This window comes from Mirounga leonina, unplaced genomic scaffold (genome assembly GCF_011800145.1).
Source record: "Mirounga leonina isolate KUSES-001 unplaced genomic scaffold, KU_Mleo_1.0 Mir_91, whole genome shotgun sequence".
In the NCBI taxonomy this organism is placed as follows: domain Eukaryota; kingdom Metazoa; phylum Chordata; class Mammalia; order Carnivora; family Phocidae; genus Mirounga; species Mirounga leonina.
The window spans coordinates 17825773-17844506 of NW_023270839.1; the positions used below are offsets into that span (position 1 = coordinate 17825773).

At 48.9% G+C, this 18734-nt stretch overlaps 1 protein-coding gene across 1 annotated transcript; it reads right to left on the reverse strand.

The window, feature by feature from the left end:
• Positions 1-628: 628 nt before the first annotated feature.
• On the reverse strand, positions 629-17288 carry RMDN3 (regulator of microtubule dynamics 3). Its single transcript, XM_034993680.1, has 13 exons — positions 17191-17288; positions 16642-16835; positions 14524-14716; positions 13948-14091; positions 8060-8345; positions 7144-7246; positions 4012-4072; positions 2515-2590; positions 2286-2363; positions 1989-2087; positions 1745-1798; positions 1551-1631; positions 629-1287 (listed from the first exon to the last, which is right to left on the reverse strand). Exons 2-13 carry the CDS (start codon positions 16826-16828, stop codon positions 1234-1236), a joined length of 1416 nt encoding a protein of 471 aa, XP_034849571.1. The 5' UTR covers positions 16829-16835; positions 17191-17288; the 3' UTR covers positions 629-1233.
• Between the last annotated feature and the right edge of the window lie 1446 nt (positions 17289-18734).

The window sequence follows — 18734 nt, forward strand, 5'->3', positions numbered from 1 at the left end:
CTGTGTTGATCCTACTGTAGGCAGGGAGATAGATAGGAAGACACAGTCAATTTAATGCAGCTTTGTTTAAAGAATGGAGTACCTCTCCGGTCTTATCTTTCATTTCTATACCACGAAATAAACCTAGGATGGTATAGTAAGCCAGAGTGACAGATTCTGGAATGGAAGCTTGGTTCTTATATAAAAGCATTTCAATCCTTCAGTCCTGTAAACTTATCTCAGTTATTCTTGTAGGTGGGATTTATCAGGTGAGATTAGGCTTTGTGCTGTTGGCCATAAGAATAGCCTAGTTGGGGGGCGTCTGCCTTCGGCTCGGGTCGTGGTCCCGGGGTCGGGCCCCCTGCTCCGCGGGAGACCTGCTTCTCCCTCTCCCACTCCCCCTGCTTGTGTTCCTCTCTCGCTAGCTGTCAAGTAGATGAATGGAATCTTTAAAAAAAAAAAAAGCCTAGTTGGAATAGGCCTTATTAGGCTAAAATAAGCTCTCACCCTGTATTTTACATGTAACTAAAATTTCCACTGAAAGTAGCTTTAACCCAAGAGCTTAAACTATTTGGTGCTATTTTTCTATTTGTCTGTAGCAGTACGGAAATGTCAAGCAAGAAAGGAGCTGATGGCAAACATAGAGGAATATAGTCAAATTTGGTTTATTTCAGGTTTGTACCAAAATATATTTATTCCAGGCAACTCCTCAGATCACTGTTTCACAGTCTCAGAAGCCTTATGCACTGGTGTCCTTCCAAAAGCTGCCAGGACTCTGGAAGTGAAGTGGTCCAGCCCCTCGGCTCAGGAATAGTTAGAGCTGACATGATAGGTGAGAAGAGGGCAATATCCATGGGCTGCCCTGACCTTTCCTTTTACCCTGATAGACCAGGGTATGGTCTTAGAACTATATAGTTTGGAGTCAAATATTAATAGAAAAGATTAGAGAGTACAAGTTCTGTGTTTTGTTCTTATAGCTCTTTGAAGTTCATCCACCTCACCAGCAGGCTAAAGATAGCCGTCAGTGCTATATATATTACTCTTGATTTTTCAAGAATTCATTTAACTATAGCAATCCCGGCCTTAAGGACTTCCCCAATTTCAGATAAAATAAGGGATTAGAATAAATTAACTAGTGGGCAACAGGAAAGAAATTGGGGAATGGTTATGGATACCAGTCAGGACCATCACTTAGATTCCTGATGATCTAAGCAGGGCAGTCTCCCTCAAGTCATGAAGGCCATTGAAATGTGATTATTCTCTTAAAATTACTTCCAATTCTTCCAAGTCCTTCTGGAAAGCTGAATCCTAGGGAAACAAAGACAAGGACTCATTTCCCAAACCACTGATACTTTCCCTGCTGAGCTCTGTTACCACAGTCTTGAACCTACTTTCCCAGAATAGCCTGCAGCCTATGAAATCTGCCTCCTCCCCTAGGTGAGATATATACAAAGGAGTCTATATGCAAAAGCGTAGACTCTGTTGTAGGGAAATAAAACCTCAAGGGAAAATTTTCTTTCCTGAAAAGGTCACATGATTCAATAATGGAACCCAGTATTTCAAAGTATTACCTCATTGGTGACATCCGGCAGCTCCAGGGCTAACTTGATCCATTGTCTAGCTTCAGAGTTTTTTCCTAGTTCTCTGTAGCACTGAGAAGAGATAACAGTGAAAACCACCACCAGGAGACTGAACTTTCAGGACTTCCCATTATTTATCAACATATATAGTTTCATCTATGTTGAAAAAAAACAGGTGAGTTTACCTTGGAAATATATACCCTCCCTGCTTTGGAAAATCCTGGCTGTAATTCTTCAGCCTAGAAAAGGGAAGAAGGCATTTCAGTAAGGGAATTACCAAATTCAAGTCAAGCTGAAGTTTATTAAATAGAGCTTTCCAGTCCTGGTCTGGGGAACTCTATAAGCTCTCCAGGTGGTTCTGATTTTCCCATAGAACAGGCAGGCATAAAATTGCTGCCTACCAGAAATCCCTCCCTTCCTTCCCAATACCTTTAGGAAGCTTTGGAGGGCATCCTGCACAGTGGCACTGAGAGGGCTTTCAAACAAAGCTGTAGCAGTTTTTTTTTCTAACCAGCTCAGGTGAGAGACCTGTCACCGAAAGATCAAAAAGTGTGAATTAAAAGGTGGTTTGTTTTTTTGAGAGAGAGAATCTCAAGCAGATTCCCTGCTGAGCTTGGAGCCTAACATGGGCTCAATCTCATGACCCTGAGATCATGACCTGAGCTGAAACCAAGAGTCGGGAGTTCAACCAACTAAGCCACTCAGGCACCCTGGAATTCAGCTTACCTGATAGCACCACCTGCCAAGGAGAAAGTGAGCCATAGGGTTTTCTGGCTGGAGAGCAATGGCTTTGTCCACATGCTCCTGAGGGGGAAAAAGTAAATTGACATCATAGTTGCTGAAGGAGGAACAAGAAGTCGTAGACACTGTAGGAACATCCTTTGCAAGGAGCAAGGAAAGAGCCGCGAATCTGAACTAGAGCAGCACAAGGGAAGGAAGAGAAGCCTTTCCTCACCTTGAAGCTAAAGCCACTCTGGATGCGCCTCTGGATGCTCTCATGCTCAGCCAGCTGACCACAAAGCACTGCATACCTAAGGGGGAAAGCCGCAGCAAGCTCAAATAGAGCTGAAAATAGCATTTCCATACATACAAAATTCCTCTTTTCACAGATCTGTGGTCCCAATTCATATTCTTTAGGCTCTCAATTCTCCAAAGTATGCTAGGTACAAAAAAGTGGGGTCCACCATAGTAAACTTCTCATACTTAACATTTAGGCAGTGTCTCAGTCCAAGTCTCCACAAATTTCCCCCTATAATGAGTACAGCCACTGGGGGCCGTAAAAACTTAAAAAGCAGATCTCTAAAAATCAGCATCAAAATGTAAGGGACCTAAGTACATTGGTTCTTATCTCCTGAGCAGACACTAAAAAGTCTCATTAGCTTTAGAAGCATACAGGCATGTTCTGGGGAAGCTATACTCCAGGACAAACTGGGATACTCTAGGAAATTCTAATGTTAATTTGGGAACCAATAGAAGCAGAGGAAGAAAGACTTCAGATTTCAGTCCTCTCCACATCCTCCCTCCCAAGGGAACAAAGCCAGCCAGCTTCCCATCTTCGGTCTTCAAAAACAAAGGTCTCACTACCCCATCCCCCCCAGCATTGTTTCTGGAAGCACAGTTGACATTAAATGAGTGTCTAGAGACCCAAGTTGCTTTTTCATATATTCAACACATATCTGGGGGGTGGGGGTGGCATTTGTATCCAATACTTCCAGAGGCTCATTTCCATATTTCCTCCAAAAAGCTGTTCCCCAAGAATAAAGTATGAGACCAGTTTCCATCCTTGGGAGTCCAGGAGCCCCAAGGAAATCCACAGGGAAGTGGCAACAACCTGGCCTCTGAGAAGAGCTCTTGCGGTGACAATTTTAGGACAGAAATATGGAAAGCAAAGGGGAGGTAAGGGAATGTTCACTATGACTCTGAGGTGCTGGAACCAGGCCCTAGGACACAAGTTCGCCTTGACCCATGGAAGTTGGCAGAACTTTGCCTCACAGGAGACAAGAAAAGCAGGGCTGATGTTTTTGTAAGCTAATAAACTAAACTTCCTGGGGGTGACCTCACATTCACTTTAACTCATGCAAGCCAAGCAAAGAAGCCAAAGTCTACCACCAGCCAGGGATTGCAGTTACAGGGAAAGAAGAGCTTGTGCAGGAGCTACAAATTGTGCCAGCCTCCCTGAAGAACCAAGAACCCACAAATTTTGTAGCGAGGATGACTCAAAAAGCTACGTATTTCTCTAAGCTCCAATAACCACAAAATCTTCGAATTCGCCCTTGCCTCACTTCCAGGGCACCTTCCAAAAAAAACTCCCCTGGGTCCCTGGTTTGGGTTAGGCCCAGCCATATGGTAATAAAGGCTAGAGCTCCCTCTCCTGTTTCCTCTGGCAGAGAAATGGCTCTCTCCCACTGTAACTCATGCTAGCTCTTCCCAGGATCCCCCAGGGTGTTATTACCACTGGTGACAGTCAGCATTCCCATCCCCCTTCTTCAGGGCAGCCTCTGCTTCTTCTTTTCCTGCAGGGACAAAGGTGATCCAGAGTTGACAAGGGCTCCCATGCACACTTCCACATGAGGGGCTATGGCAAGAATGACTACTCTAGCTCTTACCAATCCCTACCCAACCTGGACTTGTTTGCAATAATTTTGAATTTGAGCAGAATGAAAAGCTGCAAATAACTTCTCAGGGATAATTTCTGCTTCACCTCGTTGCTTTCCCTATCTCTGTCATCAGCTGCCCAACTACCTTCTTTTTACAACACCCACCTGATGTGTTTAAAGCTTTTTTTTTTTTTTATTTTTTTATTTGACAGAGAGAGACACAGCAAGAGAGGGAACACAAGCAGGGGGAGTGGGAGAGGGAGAAGCAGGCTTCCCGCAGAGCGAGAAGCCCGATGCGGGGCTCGATCCCAGGACCCTGGGATCATGACCTGAGCCGAAGGCAGACGCTTAATGACTGAGCCACCCAGGCGCCCCAAAAGCTTTTTTTTTTTTTAAGACTGTGTGTGAGCAATGGGGGTTGGGAGAGTCTCAAGCAGACTCCATTCTGAGCGCAGAGCCCCATGTGGAGCTTGACCTCACAACCCTGAGATCATGACGTGAGCTGAAACCAAGAGTCCAACACTTAACCGACTGAGCCACCCAGGTGCCCCTCAAAGCATTTTAAATATAAAAAAAACCCAGTGGCAATCAAACTGTCCCCAACAGACCTGACCCTAGAGGGTTGTGGGCATGCTTCAGGGTGTCCAGGAATCCCTCTGAAGTTGTATGGAATTTTAGGTACATGTGTATTTTATTAAGGAGAGGGCCTACCTTGCCTTTTGATCAAATTCTCAAAAGGCTCCATGATCTAAAAACATTAATCATGGCTCTAGGCCAAAACTCATCATGGCAAAATGACGAGAAATGACATTTAGTTTTCTAGGCACCAAGACTGATAAATCAAGGCTTAAACACATGAAAGCTCTTGACAAGGATCTCCTAGGCTGTCGAGTAGCCTGGAGCCCTCTAGCTGAGGAACATCATGCCTACAATACTGGAGAAAAGCGCACACTGCCAAATGGGATTTCTCCTTCGATTAAAATGGAGAGGGCTCCAAAGGGAATGTGGAGAAGGTGGAGCAAAAGTAATGGGTTGAGGTGACGGGCTGGCTGAAGTGAAAGGTTTCTTCATGCTTAAATGATAGTAATGATGGTATAATGTTGTATATCCAACAAACACATTTTTCAGCTGGCTGATGAGAAACCCCACCCCCACCCTCCCTCCACCCCTTGCAGCTTAACCTCCCCTTTCTAAACAGTGACTGTATGTGGCCCCATCAGTGAGGGACATTGTCTCTTAGCAGATTTTTCTCTGCCCACTTGAAAGCACTATCTTACTAGAAAAATAAGAGCTGACCGTTCTTTCCTGCCAAGCTAGACAGAGGGGTGAAAAGATACCACCTGAGATCCCACAGAATGGCTGCCTCCTTGTGGTCCAACTTTTAGAGAGAGAACAAAATGAAAAGGACCACGAAGGATGGTCCTAAAAAGTCAAATTCTATGAGCAGGGCCTCCAAGGATGCTCCGTTTGTCAGTCAGCAGGAGCAGACTAGTACAGGGGTGCTAAGCTCTGCGGATCAGACCAGAGTACTGACTGGCTGCTCTAACCATCACCCTACCTCCACCTTTAGGTTTCATGCTGGCCGCTGGTACCAATAAGAGATGATCAATGGGGGCGCCTGGGTTAAGCCTCCGACTCTTGATTTTGGCTCAGGTGGTAAGATCAAGCCCCGTGTTGAGACTCCATGCTTGGCTTGGAGTCTGCTTATCCTTCTCCCTCTCTCCTCCCCTCCGCCAACCCTCCGGCTCGTGCTCCCCAAAATAAGTAAAATCTTTAAAAAAAAAGATGATCAACGATCAAAAGGAAAGGAAACGTTCTTGTTGGTACCAAGAGTCTAAATAATCAGCCCCAAAACTAGTTAGAATCCTTACCGGAAATTTAGGAGGGAACGCAGAAACTTTTGAAAAGAAAGAAACAAGCAGTAATTAAGCACCTTCTGTTAAAACTTGGAGATTTTTCTGATGATCTGTATCAATAAACATTCAACTCAACTGACCTGTTCTTTCTATAATGACAATTCTACAAATGCTTGAAACAATGACCTTGAGGTATTGTCAGATTTTACATTAGCAAAGATTCGATGTTTCTAAGTGAGGAAGTAGACATACCCACTTTGGATAGTTACCTTTAGGTACCTAACTGAACCACAAGACCCTAGAAGCCCACTGACAGTGCCCGACTTGCGGGGTGTGGCTAGGCAGGACCCATCTTCCCCACAAAACCAGTCATTTTTCAAAGTCCCAGGATTCTCAGTGACATGACAGACAGGGAGGAGCCCTGAGCTTGGCATCATTCATATGCACTCTACCTGCCAGGATGCAGACTTTGGCAACAGAGTTGTTAAGTAGATCCCAAGGACTCCTAAGCTAGTAGTAGTATTCCAAACTGCTGCACACAGGCGCTCACCAAACATACTCTACTGATACTCTTAGAGAACACCTGCCCCACAGGCTCCATAACTCAAACCAGATTCCTAAGCAGCAGCGAAAAAAACCTCTTCAGATAAGAAAGCCCTCTCTTGGGTGCCTGGGTGGCTCAGTCGTTAAGCGTCTGCCTTCGGCTCAGGTCATGATCCCAGGGTCCTGGGATCGAGTCCCGCATCGGGCTCCCTGCTCCTTGGGAGCCTGCTTCTCCCTCTGCCTCTCTCTCTCTGTGTCTCTCATGAATAAATAAATAAAATCTTTAAAAAAAAAAAAAAGAAAGCCCTCTCTTGCAGCTGGGGAGTGAGAACAAAGAATTGTGCTAGTATGATACAATTACCCCTAAAAACATTTGCACCTGTATTAATCCCGATGTGCAGGGAAGCGGAGACTGCTGGCTCAAAAAGGAAGCGGAAGTCCCTGGGAACCAGAGTTTGTCCCTAGTGAGTAACTGAGCCACAGCTGCCCTGACAGCCTCTATCTGGGTGGTTCCCCTGAGCCCCAAACAGATGGGCCAGCTCCACCCCCAGAATCAGTCACCTTCCCATCAGGAATCTCAGCACTTACCACTTAGGGCGTATGACTTCTTCTCGCTCACCTCTTCAGTGAGCTCACACATGTCGCTATAGGCCCGGGCCAGGCGCCAGAGAAAGTCCTGCCGGCTTCCATACTGCAGACCAAACAGAGGGAGGGATGAGGCCCCTCTTCTTCAGCCGCAGAGACCTGGGGCTCTGGCCTTCTTCCCAAGCCTAGGTTTGAGTTTCCAAGCTAGTGTGTTTCAAACGGACATGAGGCAGCCTTAGGCACAGCGCTCCACCCCCCCCGACTTCCCACCTGCGGTTAGCTAAGTGGTGCCATGTCATCTCCAGCCAGGAGATGCACCAGCCTCCGAGTGAGGGCATGCTGGCCTGATACTGTGAGGAGGAAAGGTCAACTCTAAATGAAATGAGGCACAACGAGAAGCCTTGCTGACACAGTGGAAGATGTGAGAATGCCCAAGAGAAGGAAACATTCTAACTCGGGGGCATTTATACCTGGGTGAGCATAAATTCTGGCAGTGAACCAGAGGAGAAGGGAACTGTGGCCGAGTGACCTCCACACTTGTCACTTGGGATGGAAACTTCAAGTAGGGCAGGCAGCTTGGGCTCTGCCTCAAGGGAAATAAAAGAGGAAAAAAAAATATTCCAGTCCTTTCCACATTGCTCTCCACTGTAAGAGGTAGCGCTCTTTGGCAGTAGCTCTACAGGAGGCAGAGGACTGTGGTGAGAAGGCTCTGGGGCAGGCAGGTCAGCCAGGCCCCGAGGGGCAGTGCGTGGCCTACTTGGAATAGGATGTGCAACCCTGGGGGATCCATGCAGAACCAGCCATCTCACCCTCATTTCCCTTCCTAGGGCATCTTGCAGGCTTACAAGTGACAGTGGCCTTCCTCCACTCCCAGGGGGGCTGGGGGCTAGTGAGGGCAGACAGGCAGCTGGGGCCTTACCGCGGGCTTGTTGCCGAGCAGCAGCTGGAAGCCCTCCCGCTTGCCCTGCTCGCTGCCCTGGTGTAGCTCATCCGCCTGCTGCAGGAGGGGCAGCATGTCCTCCAGGCTAGGGGAGCCTCCAGCATCCAGGGCTCCAGCCACGGGGCCCGAAGCCACCTCCGCCTCCAGGTCCGGAGAAGCCTTTCTCCCCATCTTCACAGTCTCACAGCTCACTTCATCTTCCCCGTCGTCACTGTCCTTGTCAGAGTCCCGCTCATAGTCAGACTCGGCATTGGCTGTGGTGTAACTGTGGCAGAGAAACAAGTGACAGGGTCAAGGGAGATTATTTAGCCTCAGAGCTCTAGGGTCTGTCTCCCATCCACGAAGAGGGAAGCTTCATGGCGCTGCTGTCCACAGCACCAAGTAAAAACCATTTCTACCACTTAGAGGCAGAAATGAGTGCTTGAGAGAAAGCTTCCTACGGGAACCACGGGCTGGGAAAATGATCCTGGAGGGAAAGTGACCAGCTGGGGGCACTGTGGCAGTCAGGGGCCAATACGAGAACCCCCGGCCGAGCTACCAGGTTGGCCAGATAATCAGAAAAAGAAAAAAGGCTAGAAAGAAGCCGCCTAGAAAGGAATGTAACAAAATGTTGCTAGTAGATCTCATGGTAGAAGAATTAAAGGAAATTTTTCTACTTTATAACATTACATATGATTGCTTTAGTGAACATATGTTCTTTTCGGTAAAAAAGAAAGAAATACTTAAGATAAAAAACCATAATGTAGGTGGAGCTGATCTCCTGAGCTAGATGGCTCACCAGGCTAAGGGTCTGTCAATCATTTTTGCCTTATCAGCCAAAAGCACCGCCAGAAACAACATGGATGGGTGCCAGCCTCCGAGACCACGGGCAGCCCAAATATCTACATTTTCTTTCTCAAGTCAAGGTATACTTCTGTCCTAAGTCAGCAGCCAAACCTAAACCACAACCTTGGAAACCTTAGGAACTTGCTCGGGGTGGGGAAAGGCCACTTCGCAGCCGGAGTCAGAAGAGGAGGAAGATGCAAGCAGAAGGGCCTGGGAAGGTATCTCTGGGGCCGCCACAAGCCAGGGAGGTGTCTCCTTGGAACCCCCTACTTTGATGCGCTCACTGAAGAGGAGGCCACATTTCTCTTGGATCTCGGCCTTCACCAGCAGCTGATGAGGGTGTTCTCCCTAACGGCCAACTGAAGCAGACAAAAATTGAGCAGAGGACAGTGTCAGACTTGCAGGGGCTAGAAGCAGACACCAGAGAAACCTCCAGACCTGAGTGAAGGAAAAGCAGGTTCTGTCAGAGCCAGAAGGTTCTGAAGCACAGGAAGATCTTAGGGTCATTTAGGGATAGGCCTTCCTCCTGGAATGAAAGACAGGGACAGGATACCTACAGCTGGCGCAAAACAGACCTGGAGAGATGAGAAAGGCACCTACAAATAAAGGCAGGACAAGACAGCGTCAAGTCCGGCTGCAAGTGGTAGGCCAGAAATCCAGACCCAACGAGGCGGCGGGCTCCGTCCAGAAGGCACTGAGCATACAACCAGACCAAGTGCCCAGTCTGTGCCGCTGCTTCACAGAAGAGCTTCCAGACTCATCTAACAAAGGGCCCCAGGAACAGATACCACAGGAACCTAGAGGGTATCGACCTTAGCTTCACCTTGCTTTTTAAGATGTTATCCAAGTTCTTTCCCCTCTAGCAGTGTGCAGTAGAAACGTGAGAAATTAGAGGGACAAGGGAAAGTGGCATAGGATTTACAACCAACCTGGGTGGTGAGGAACAAGACCACCCAGGGGCAGCCTCGACAGACTCCCAACCAGTTCTGAAGCCTTGGACAAGAACCTGCCCAAATGAGAACATCAAACCAGAGTCTACAGCACCTCTACTCAGCCCAGCCAGACCGAAAGGCAAGACGGGTAAATGGGTTACCTGGGGTAAGGAGCTAGAGTCTCGTATCTCCTATTGCTAGAAAGGAAGGGAGACCCTACTGCCTGCCGAACTCCCTCCAACGAGGAGTTCAAATCCCGAGTCCCCCAGGGAGGGACCCCTGCTCTGACCCCTATAGTGCACAGCATCAGCAGTCTCTCTCCAGGGAGTTCCCATGGCTGAGGAAAAGGGGTGGTCAGGAGGGACTTTGCTGCCACCCGCCGAGTAAGAGCTGGTGGAGCCGGTGAGGCACAGAGGCTCCAGTGAGGCCGAACGGCGAGGAGACCTTTTTTGCACCTCAGCCCCACTCTAGGGAGCTCTGCCTTGCTCATGTGCACCCTGCTGGCTGGCACGCAGTGGGCGGGCAGACACCTGTGGCCTGAGCACAGACATCAGCCCCGTGAGCTTCCGGGCCTTGCACAGCTACATGGGCTGCGTCTCTGTATTCACACTGTGCTTTCACACCCGTCAGACCACCAATCCAGCCCTTGGAGAAATCCACCACAGAGAGGGGGGTCCCTTTTGTTTAACATGCCCTGCGGCTTTTGACATCTGACAGGGACTGGCAGGGACCTTTGAAAAGGCTCTTTGGAGCTGTGCCCTTGGGTGCAACACATTGTTTCCACATACGGTAGAGAACCCATGGCTCCTTCGGAGCAAGGAGGCCAGAGCCACCCTACTCTACCCCTTGAGGAGAGCCCACAAGTCCGTGATCAAGGACTCAGTCACACACATATCCCCTTCTGATGATTAAGTTTCTTTCTTTTGACTCCTCTAAGCCCCATTAAAGGGGCTGAGCTAAAGCATTCAAAGACATCCAGGCATGGGAGACTCAGTGGTGGGGAAGACAAGACCAACCTAAACAAGGTGATAAATGCCCAAGGAGGAGAGGCAATGAGGTTGCAGGCAATCCTTGGCTGGAATGCCTGGGAAGGCTTGCTGGGGGAGTTGGTGTTTTAGGGCAAGCTGGGTTCTGATCGGGAGAGAAGTAAAGCTATGTTTGGTACAATGTTTAGGGAATAAGCTTGTGGACCCACATGGTGACTCTGCCTCTGCCATATTCAGTCGGTTCCCTGGGAGCTCAAAGTTGCTATTTTACTTGGAAAAAAAGGGAATCCAGCGTTAAGTGGAGTAGGCTGTTAAATATGCTTAGCCTTTCATCCCTCAAAGAAGCACTCCTCCTCTGGCCCCACATGTTCAAAGCCATTCCAGAGTTTGTGGTCTCCTCCCAAAATTCCCCCTGGACCTTTTTGGCACTGACCATGACAAAAAGAATTAATTCACCATGGCCACTGCCCCAGACAGTAGCCAGCTAAACTGGAGTCTTGCACCATGTACCACCATCAGCTTCTACATGCCACAGGATCAGTCATGGGCTGAGCCTGCTAGTAATTAAGAAAGCCACCCTTCGTCTCATCCCATCATGGGTTGGCTGATAAGCCTGTCTTTCCCCTTATGGCCTTCAGAGCCCCAGTGAGCACCCCAAGCAGTGAAGCACCCATAAACTTCCCTGGTTAAATCCCCTGGCTCTCACTGTTCCCAGAAGTTTGTACAACTTCTTTCTCTCTTTAAGATTTACTGGAGAGGGAGAAAGAGAGCGAGCGCATGTGCACAAGCAAGCAGGAGGAGGGGCAAAGGGAGAGGGAGAGAATCTCAAGCAGACTCCCCACTGAACACGGAGCCCAACCCGGGGCTCAATCCCACCACCCTGAGATCATGACCTGAGCCAAAATCAAGAATCAGTTGCCCAACCAACTGAGCCACCCAGGCGCCCCTTGTACAACTTTTTAAAATCATCATTAAAGGCCTCGAGTTCTACATCTTTTTTTTAAAGATTTTATTTATTTATTTGAGAGAGAATGAGAGAGAGAGAGCATGAGAGGGGGGAGGGTCAGAGGGAGAAGCAGACTCCCTGCCGAGCAGGGAGCCCGACGTGGGACTCGATCCCGGGACTCCAGGATCATGACCTGAGCCGAAGGCAGTCGCTCAACCAGCTGAGCCACCCAGGCGCCCAAGGTTTTATTTATTTGACAGAGAGAGACACAGCGAGGGAGGGGACAAGCAGGGGGAGTGGGAGAGGGAGAAGCAGGCTTCCCGCTGAGCAGGGAGCCCGATGCGGGGCTCGATCCCAGGACCCCAGGATTATGACCTGAGCCGAAGGCAGATGCTTAACGACTGAGCCACCCAGGCGCCCCGAGTTCTACATCTTGATCTTGGGCAGAGCTGTGACCTCTCCTTCTGTTCTACCCTCTTACAAATGTTAAGTTTCCCACCCACGTGACCTCCTTCAGTGAGTTGCACAGAGATGCTCCTTAAGTCTCAGGGTCCATTATCAATTACTTTGTCCCTCTTTCTTTTCAGCCCAGATATATCAAATACGAATTCCATTTCTGCCCCCTCCTCTAACACAGCCTTCTGGAAACAGAAGTATTAGGTAACTGAAAAGGGCCACGTCCACTAACCCTTGACAATACAGATAATAGGCATCAGGTAACTCCAACAGAAGTCACAAATGGAGGACTAAAGATCTTATCAAGACCTGGCTTGTTGCAAGAGGTGCCTGAGCAATCAATAATCAAATCCAGGACAGATGCCCAATGGCAGTAATATGGAAAAAGAGTAATATTATTCTTCATTTTCTTAGAAAACCAAATGAGGAGAGGCAGGAGAATATACTGTCCCAAACAAGAAAACGAGGCTGAAAGTTTTTTAAGATGTACTGACCAGATCATACTGCTATGGGTAGGTCTTCCCTGGGCAGTGAGTTGTGGCAGCTCTTAGTCCACGGGAAGAACTCCCAAGGGCTGCATGGGACAGGTCTTCCTGTAAAGGCCTTTCCATGCCCCCACAACAAGCCATGCCTTAGATCACAGACCCTCACACCCCTGCAGATGAGCCCCACTGAGCCTGCACTTAATAGCTGTATAACTCTGGGCAAGGCATCAAACCTCGCTAAGCCTCAAGTCTCCATCTGAGAAAAGGAAGAAGAACAGCACCTACTTCCTAGGATCCCTGGGAGGATTAGGTGAGGAAATGGCTCTAAAGTGCCTGGCATGCTGTCTGCCAGAGGAAAAATAAACAGCAGTTAACATCGTAAGGTGTTTCAGCTAAAGAAGGACATTGCTGCAAAGATCACCCTGAACGGCTGTAGGCATGTTTGTAGCCGAGTCAGTCCTGTCCCAGCAGAAGGCTGGGCTGTTCTCTGTGCCAGTCTTTTCCTCGGGCAGGAAGAAAGGTCAGCTTCGAGACCTCACAGAGGAGCTAGCCGCACGCAAGTGACAGCATCGGGCACCACAACAAAGACCTTCATTCAGACTCCACCCTTGAGACCAAAGTTTCAATATGGCACTGGTGACTTAAAATCAAAAAGACCTTAGCCTGACCACATTTGGAGGCTGTCCACCAGACTCGTGCCTGCTGTCCCGCATCACAGTAAGGCCTATGGTCGGACCCGCTGGGCTACCAAGGACTCGGTCAGCTCCCACCTGTCAAGATGGCATGGGAGCGCGAGCGAGCCTCCCCTGCGGGAAGAGCGGAGCTTCCAGGAGAGGGGAGCAGAGTTAGAGCTTAGAGGGCTCTGGAAACCTGGCTCAGCCACTGAGTGAAGGAAATAAAGTCCTAAAACAACGCTTATAAAGTCCTTGTGAAAACACAGGCAAATATTCAACTAATGTTACAGGAAAAATGAAAAATTACAGCAACTATGTGAAAAACCAACTCAGAGGAAAATGACAGATGCAAGCAGTAAGCATTGTTAACATCTCATTTGCTTGGGTGGCATAAGGTGGATGGTTCTTGTTTAACCTATTCCTTATTTTATTCATTTATTCCCTCTTACCTTGTTCCCAAGATTACTGACAGCTGCTCAGTGTGACCTTTCCGCAGATAAAGAGTACTTCTACAAAATGTAACCTGGCTGAAGCCACAACCGCCTCCAGGAGAAAGGACTCACCCGCCTTCGCTCTCAGCGTCTGTGAATGTGGCTCCGGACGTGGCTGTGAAGTAGACAGAGCTGGACCCAGTAGAGTCACTCCTCTCCCGGGCAAATGGGAACCTTCGCCGCCGAGCCACTCTCTGGCTCTCTTCCATGTGGGATCTGAAAGGCAGGGCCCTTTAGAGAGGGTGCCATTAGGCCCCAGCCAGCCTGTCTTTCTCCTCCCCATGAGGGAACCTCTTACTCCTGCTGCTCATTAAAGGGCCAAACACAGAGATAATCCCGGGTTTCTACCCTTAGGACAACACGAAGGGCAGCTCCCCGGACCCAGCCTGCATGGGCAAACCAGCTAAGTCAGAACAAAGCCTGGCAGCCGCTACAACAGACCACGAGGGCCCGAAAGCAGCAAGGAACTTATGGAAGGCAAGGTACCAAGCCTACAGCTTCCCAGCCAATTACACGAGCAGCTCTAAAACGGGCTTCTTCCTCAGAGAGAGCAGCAAGGCCAGGACACAGCTCAGCTGAGAAAGCTAGAGGGACCGGGAGAAGTTGAGGGGCAGGGAGCAAGGCGGGACCGAAGGCTGCATCACTCACCGGACCTCCCCAACAATCTGCCCAGCAAGCCCCTGCAGGCTGCTCCGCAGCTCCTCTACCTCGCGCCGCAGGGCCACCAGACTGGTCAGCACCAAGTCCAGGCGCTCCAGCACCTCCTCCGGGCCCTCTCGCGCAAGGCTGGGCAGCACCGCAGCGTCTCCAGCCTCACCAGGGACTGCCCGAAAAGGCCTCACTGAAGGAAGGACAGCACAGTGATGCTCAGGGGACAGGGTGAGGAAAAGATCTTGGACCTGCAATTTAAGCACACTTGCTTCTCACTGGAGCTCAATTTACTAAAACCCTTGAAGCTCAGACAGTATATGTTCATAGCTAAGTCCTGGTAACAAGTCTTCAAGTTACTATTCAAAGAAAAAAGAAAATCAAGATTCCCAGTCTCTAAACAAGAGCGCCCCCTGTTCCAAGAACCTGTCACACCAGGGCCTTTTGCAGTACCGCACGCCACGGCAGGTAATGTAAAATGCTTGCAAGAACGCAGTCCCTAGAAGGCAGGACACCTGCCCTGTGAAAGGAAAACAAAACCCTTTACTTGTCCGTCTAGTTCCCATATACCAGGCAGTCAATACTAACCCCACAGCAAAACTAAAATTGAGCCCAAATTCTGAGCTTTCACTTCACAAAGAAGAGCAAAGGAAACTCTGAGATCCTTTCGAGGACTTCATTTAGTATCATCAAAGAAGGGCAAAGAGAAAGGGGCAGTTACTAAGAGAAAAGTCCATCCACACCCCATGGAAAAAACACCATTCCCAAGCCCTCATTTGAGCTCTGGGTAAAAATTCCAACAATAAATGCTAATAAACTGGTAGCTACCCAAGGCCATTAGACTGGAAAATGTAAAAACAGTAAAGAAACCAGGAAGGCAGGACCCACAGTCCAGGCAAGCATGAATGTGTTAAAGGAAATCTTTTAGTAAGAGTCTAGGCTGGATTACAGTACACACCCAATATCATTCAAGAATTTCTTGCTCAAGAGAGCAAGAAAGATCTCTGGGGGGCACCTGGCTGGCTCAGTTGGTAGAGCATGCGATTCTTGATCTAGGGGTCATGAGGTCGAGACGTTAAATTAGAGATTACTAATTTAAGTGTAGAGATTAAGTGTAGAGATTAAGAGATTAAGTCGTCAAGTGTAGAGATTAAATAAAACCTTAGAAAAGAAAGATCTCTGGGAACATAGCCACTTTCTCCAAACATCTACTGCTAAGAAATTACAAATAAACCACAAGGAAAAGGAAAGACAAGCACACTTGAAATACTAGGTTACTAGCCAGTTGCAATCTAAATTGGTAACTCTTTGAAGACTCTTCTAAAACAAACTTTTCCAATCCATCTGGCATTTGGTAATCAGAGAAACACTCATTCCCAATTAACATGGGGTGACATGATCTCAATGCTTCTCTATTACACACACCTGAGGAGAGTGGTTTGAACCAGCCCTAGATGCTTTGCTCAAATAACTTAAGGTCAAAGTTCTGCCGAACATGCACTCCCACATCCATGCTATGCAAATTCACAGAACCAGGTGACCAGGCCCAATCCTACCACTTAATTGCTCTGTGACACCCTGGGGAAAGTTACACAATCTTTTCAAATTTCCATTTTCTCCTAAGAAGGATTTAAAAATAAAAACAAAAACAACTTGGATAGTCTCCAAGTTCCCTTCTGGGATCATGACCTGAGCCGAAGGCAGACGCTTAACGACTGAGCCACCCAGGCGCCCCCCCCCTTCAAATTCTAATACATAATTTAATATATAAGCCTCAAGAATTAATTCCCCTAAGATTAGTTTTCCCTTCTGCCTTCTTTTGGACTCTTTACTTATTAAACCCCTCACCCAACACTAAGCAAGTGCCTTTAAAACATGCGTGGCACTATTGTGGCCTGAACTAAGAGTGAAAGCTAAACAGCCTTTTCACAGTATACTTTCCTGGGATTACAGGAAAAAGAAGAGAGAGGCTGCTTTCTTTTTCAATAAGCTTTACAGAAAAGTGAAACTCTCAGCCACCCCCTTCCGTTGTCCTGTCCCACAGGCTCTGCTAAAGGCAGCCCGGACCCTAGGCCCATCCGTCAGCCACGACTGTGGCCTCAGGGGACCGGCTCGTACCCTGGCGTCCTGGCTCTGGGGTCTGCGTGTAGTCCAGGGAGTTAGGTAGGCTCTGGCTGTGGCCATGGCGCTGGGTCCGTTTCCACCGCTGGCTGTAAAAGGCACACAGGAATCCAAGGCCGGCGGCGGTGCCCAGCAACAGTCCCAGCCCGGCTTGGGCGCTGCCCAAGACCCCCAGTCTAGACATGCTGCACCTGCAGCCCACGCGAACCACCGGGAGCAGGCGGGCGGGGCCAGCGGGAGAGAGATTCGTGAGCGTGATCCTCCCACCCCGAAGCTCCCGACTACCCTCACCCCAATCCGGATCCCAAGGTTTCCGCCAGTCCCCTGTGCCCGACCACCGTGCCTCTCACCCAACCTGGACGCAGCCTCCCCTCCAACATACCCGCAGCCCTGACCTCAGAGTCAGGTTTCTGGGCCTCCAACTCCCGCCCCCAGGCCCACGACACTGCAGACAACAAACCCGCCGCCCCGGCTGCAAACTCCAAGCCACCCCCCGCGCCCTCGGAAGGCGCCCTAGCCCCGCAGCAGATCAACTCAGACCCTTACCCGGCCGCCCACAACCAAAGCAGCAGCCGCCACGGCCGCCGCCTCACGCTGTCAATGACCTGACGTCATCAAGCGGCGCCAGCAGCCCCGCGCGCCTTCAGGAACGCGCGACGAGACGGCCGCTCGGGGCTCCGTTTCCGCCCACGCTTTTTCCAGGGGGCGGCGCCGGCAGCGAGCGGGAAAGGGGGATCCAGGAGGGAGAAGGGAGGTGGGGAGGAGGAGAGCTGGGTGACTTCTGGGTCGGATGCTCCAGCAGTACCCCTGTCTGGCCAGAGGAGGTTCCATTTCCTTCCAGCCACGCCAGTTTTCCCGCTGTTCGCGAACGTTTCTCCCTTTGCGTCTACTGCCTAGAATAACCCGTGGTCTTTCTGGAAAACCACCCCCTCCCCACCTTTCCTTGACACTCTGTCAGAACTCAGACTTTATTTGATTTCGGCTTGATTTACTCATGCATTTTTACTGGGACCATTTACTGAGCACAAGACAGTAGCACCTTCGGCAGTTCAAATTAGAACAGATAAATAGTTGGTTACCTACAAGAGGTCCCGGAGTCACCAGGGCCAGCTTCTGCCGGTTGACACTTAAAAACTCGTGACAGATGCAAACCCCAGCACTAAAAAAATCTTAAACTTACATTATCCGTAGTACCTTAATCAAGAACAGGGTTATATACTGTTTTTCCATTTCCAGAATGGTAAATGAAATTCATTCCTCTAATGATGACGTTTTTTAAGCACTTGGGTGAGGCTGAAACTTGAGTTGATCTCTAGTTGCTTAAATTGGTTCAGATACCATTTCTTTTTTTTTTTTTTTTTAGATTTTATTTATTTATTTGAGAGAGAGAGAATGAGAGACAGAGAGCATGAGAGGGAGGAGGGTCAGAGGGAGAAGCAGACTCCCTGCCGAGCAGAGAGCCCGATGCAGGACTCGATCCCGATGCAGGACTCGATCCCGGGACTCCAGGATCATGACCTGAGCCGAAGGCAGTCGCTCAACCAACTGAGCCACCCAGGCGCCCCATACCATTTCATTTTTTTTTTTTTAAGCTGTATTTTTCAGGATTTCTGTGCCCACTGTGAAAATTAATAAAGGGAAACCACTAATGTAGGCACAGGCTGCTAGAAGGGAAGACTGGAAGGGGCAACCTTATGTCAATTACAGGAAGAATTGTCAATTACAGACCCCTAACAGAAGAATCTCAACAGAAGAGAATCATAAATTACAGGCTCCCACAGAGAAAGATGTACATTGCATCACCTGCAATAAATCAGCTGCCCCTGCAATTCAGCCAATGAAAAACCATCATCACCCTAAACTCTTGCTACACTCCAATGGATTGGTGTTCAAAACAACTCCTCCCAACTTCCTCCTTCTTTTCCATCAAATAACATTCCTCTCCTTTTTTTGTTGAACTTGCCTATGGTTTTGTTGTAGCTTCCTTGTCCTGGATCACAAACCTGTGCTATTCCTGAATAAACCTATGTTTTTGCTCGGAAAATAACTAGCAGTTTTAAGGTTAACACCACCATTACCCATCGATTTTT

What these genes read in the sequence shown, in the direction of transcription:
- RMDN3 (XM_034993680.1), bottom strand. Translation starts at nt 16,828, where the DNA reads ATGTCTAGACTGGGGGTCTTGGGCAGCGCCCAAGCCGGGCTGGGACTG. An exon ending in CCCAGAGCCAGGACGCCAGG is followed by an intron (nt 14,717 to 16,641) that starts GTACGAGCCGGT and finishes TCCTTCCTTCAG; the next exon opens with TGAGGCCTTTTCGGGCAGTC. An exon ending in CAGATTGTTGGGGAGGTCCG is followed by an intron (nt 14,092 to 14,523) that starts GTGAGTGATGCA and finishes CCTGCCTTTCAG; the next exon opens with ATCCCACATGGAAGAGAGCC.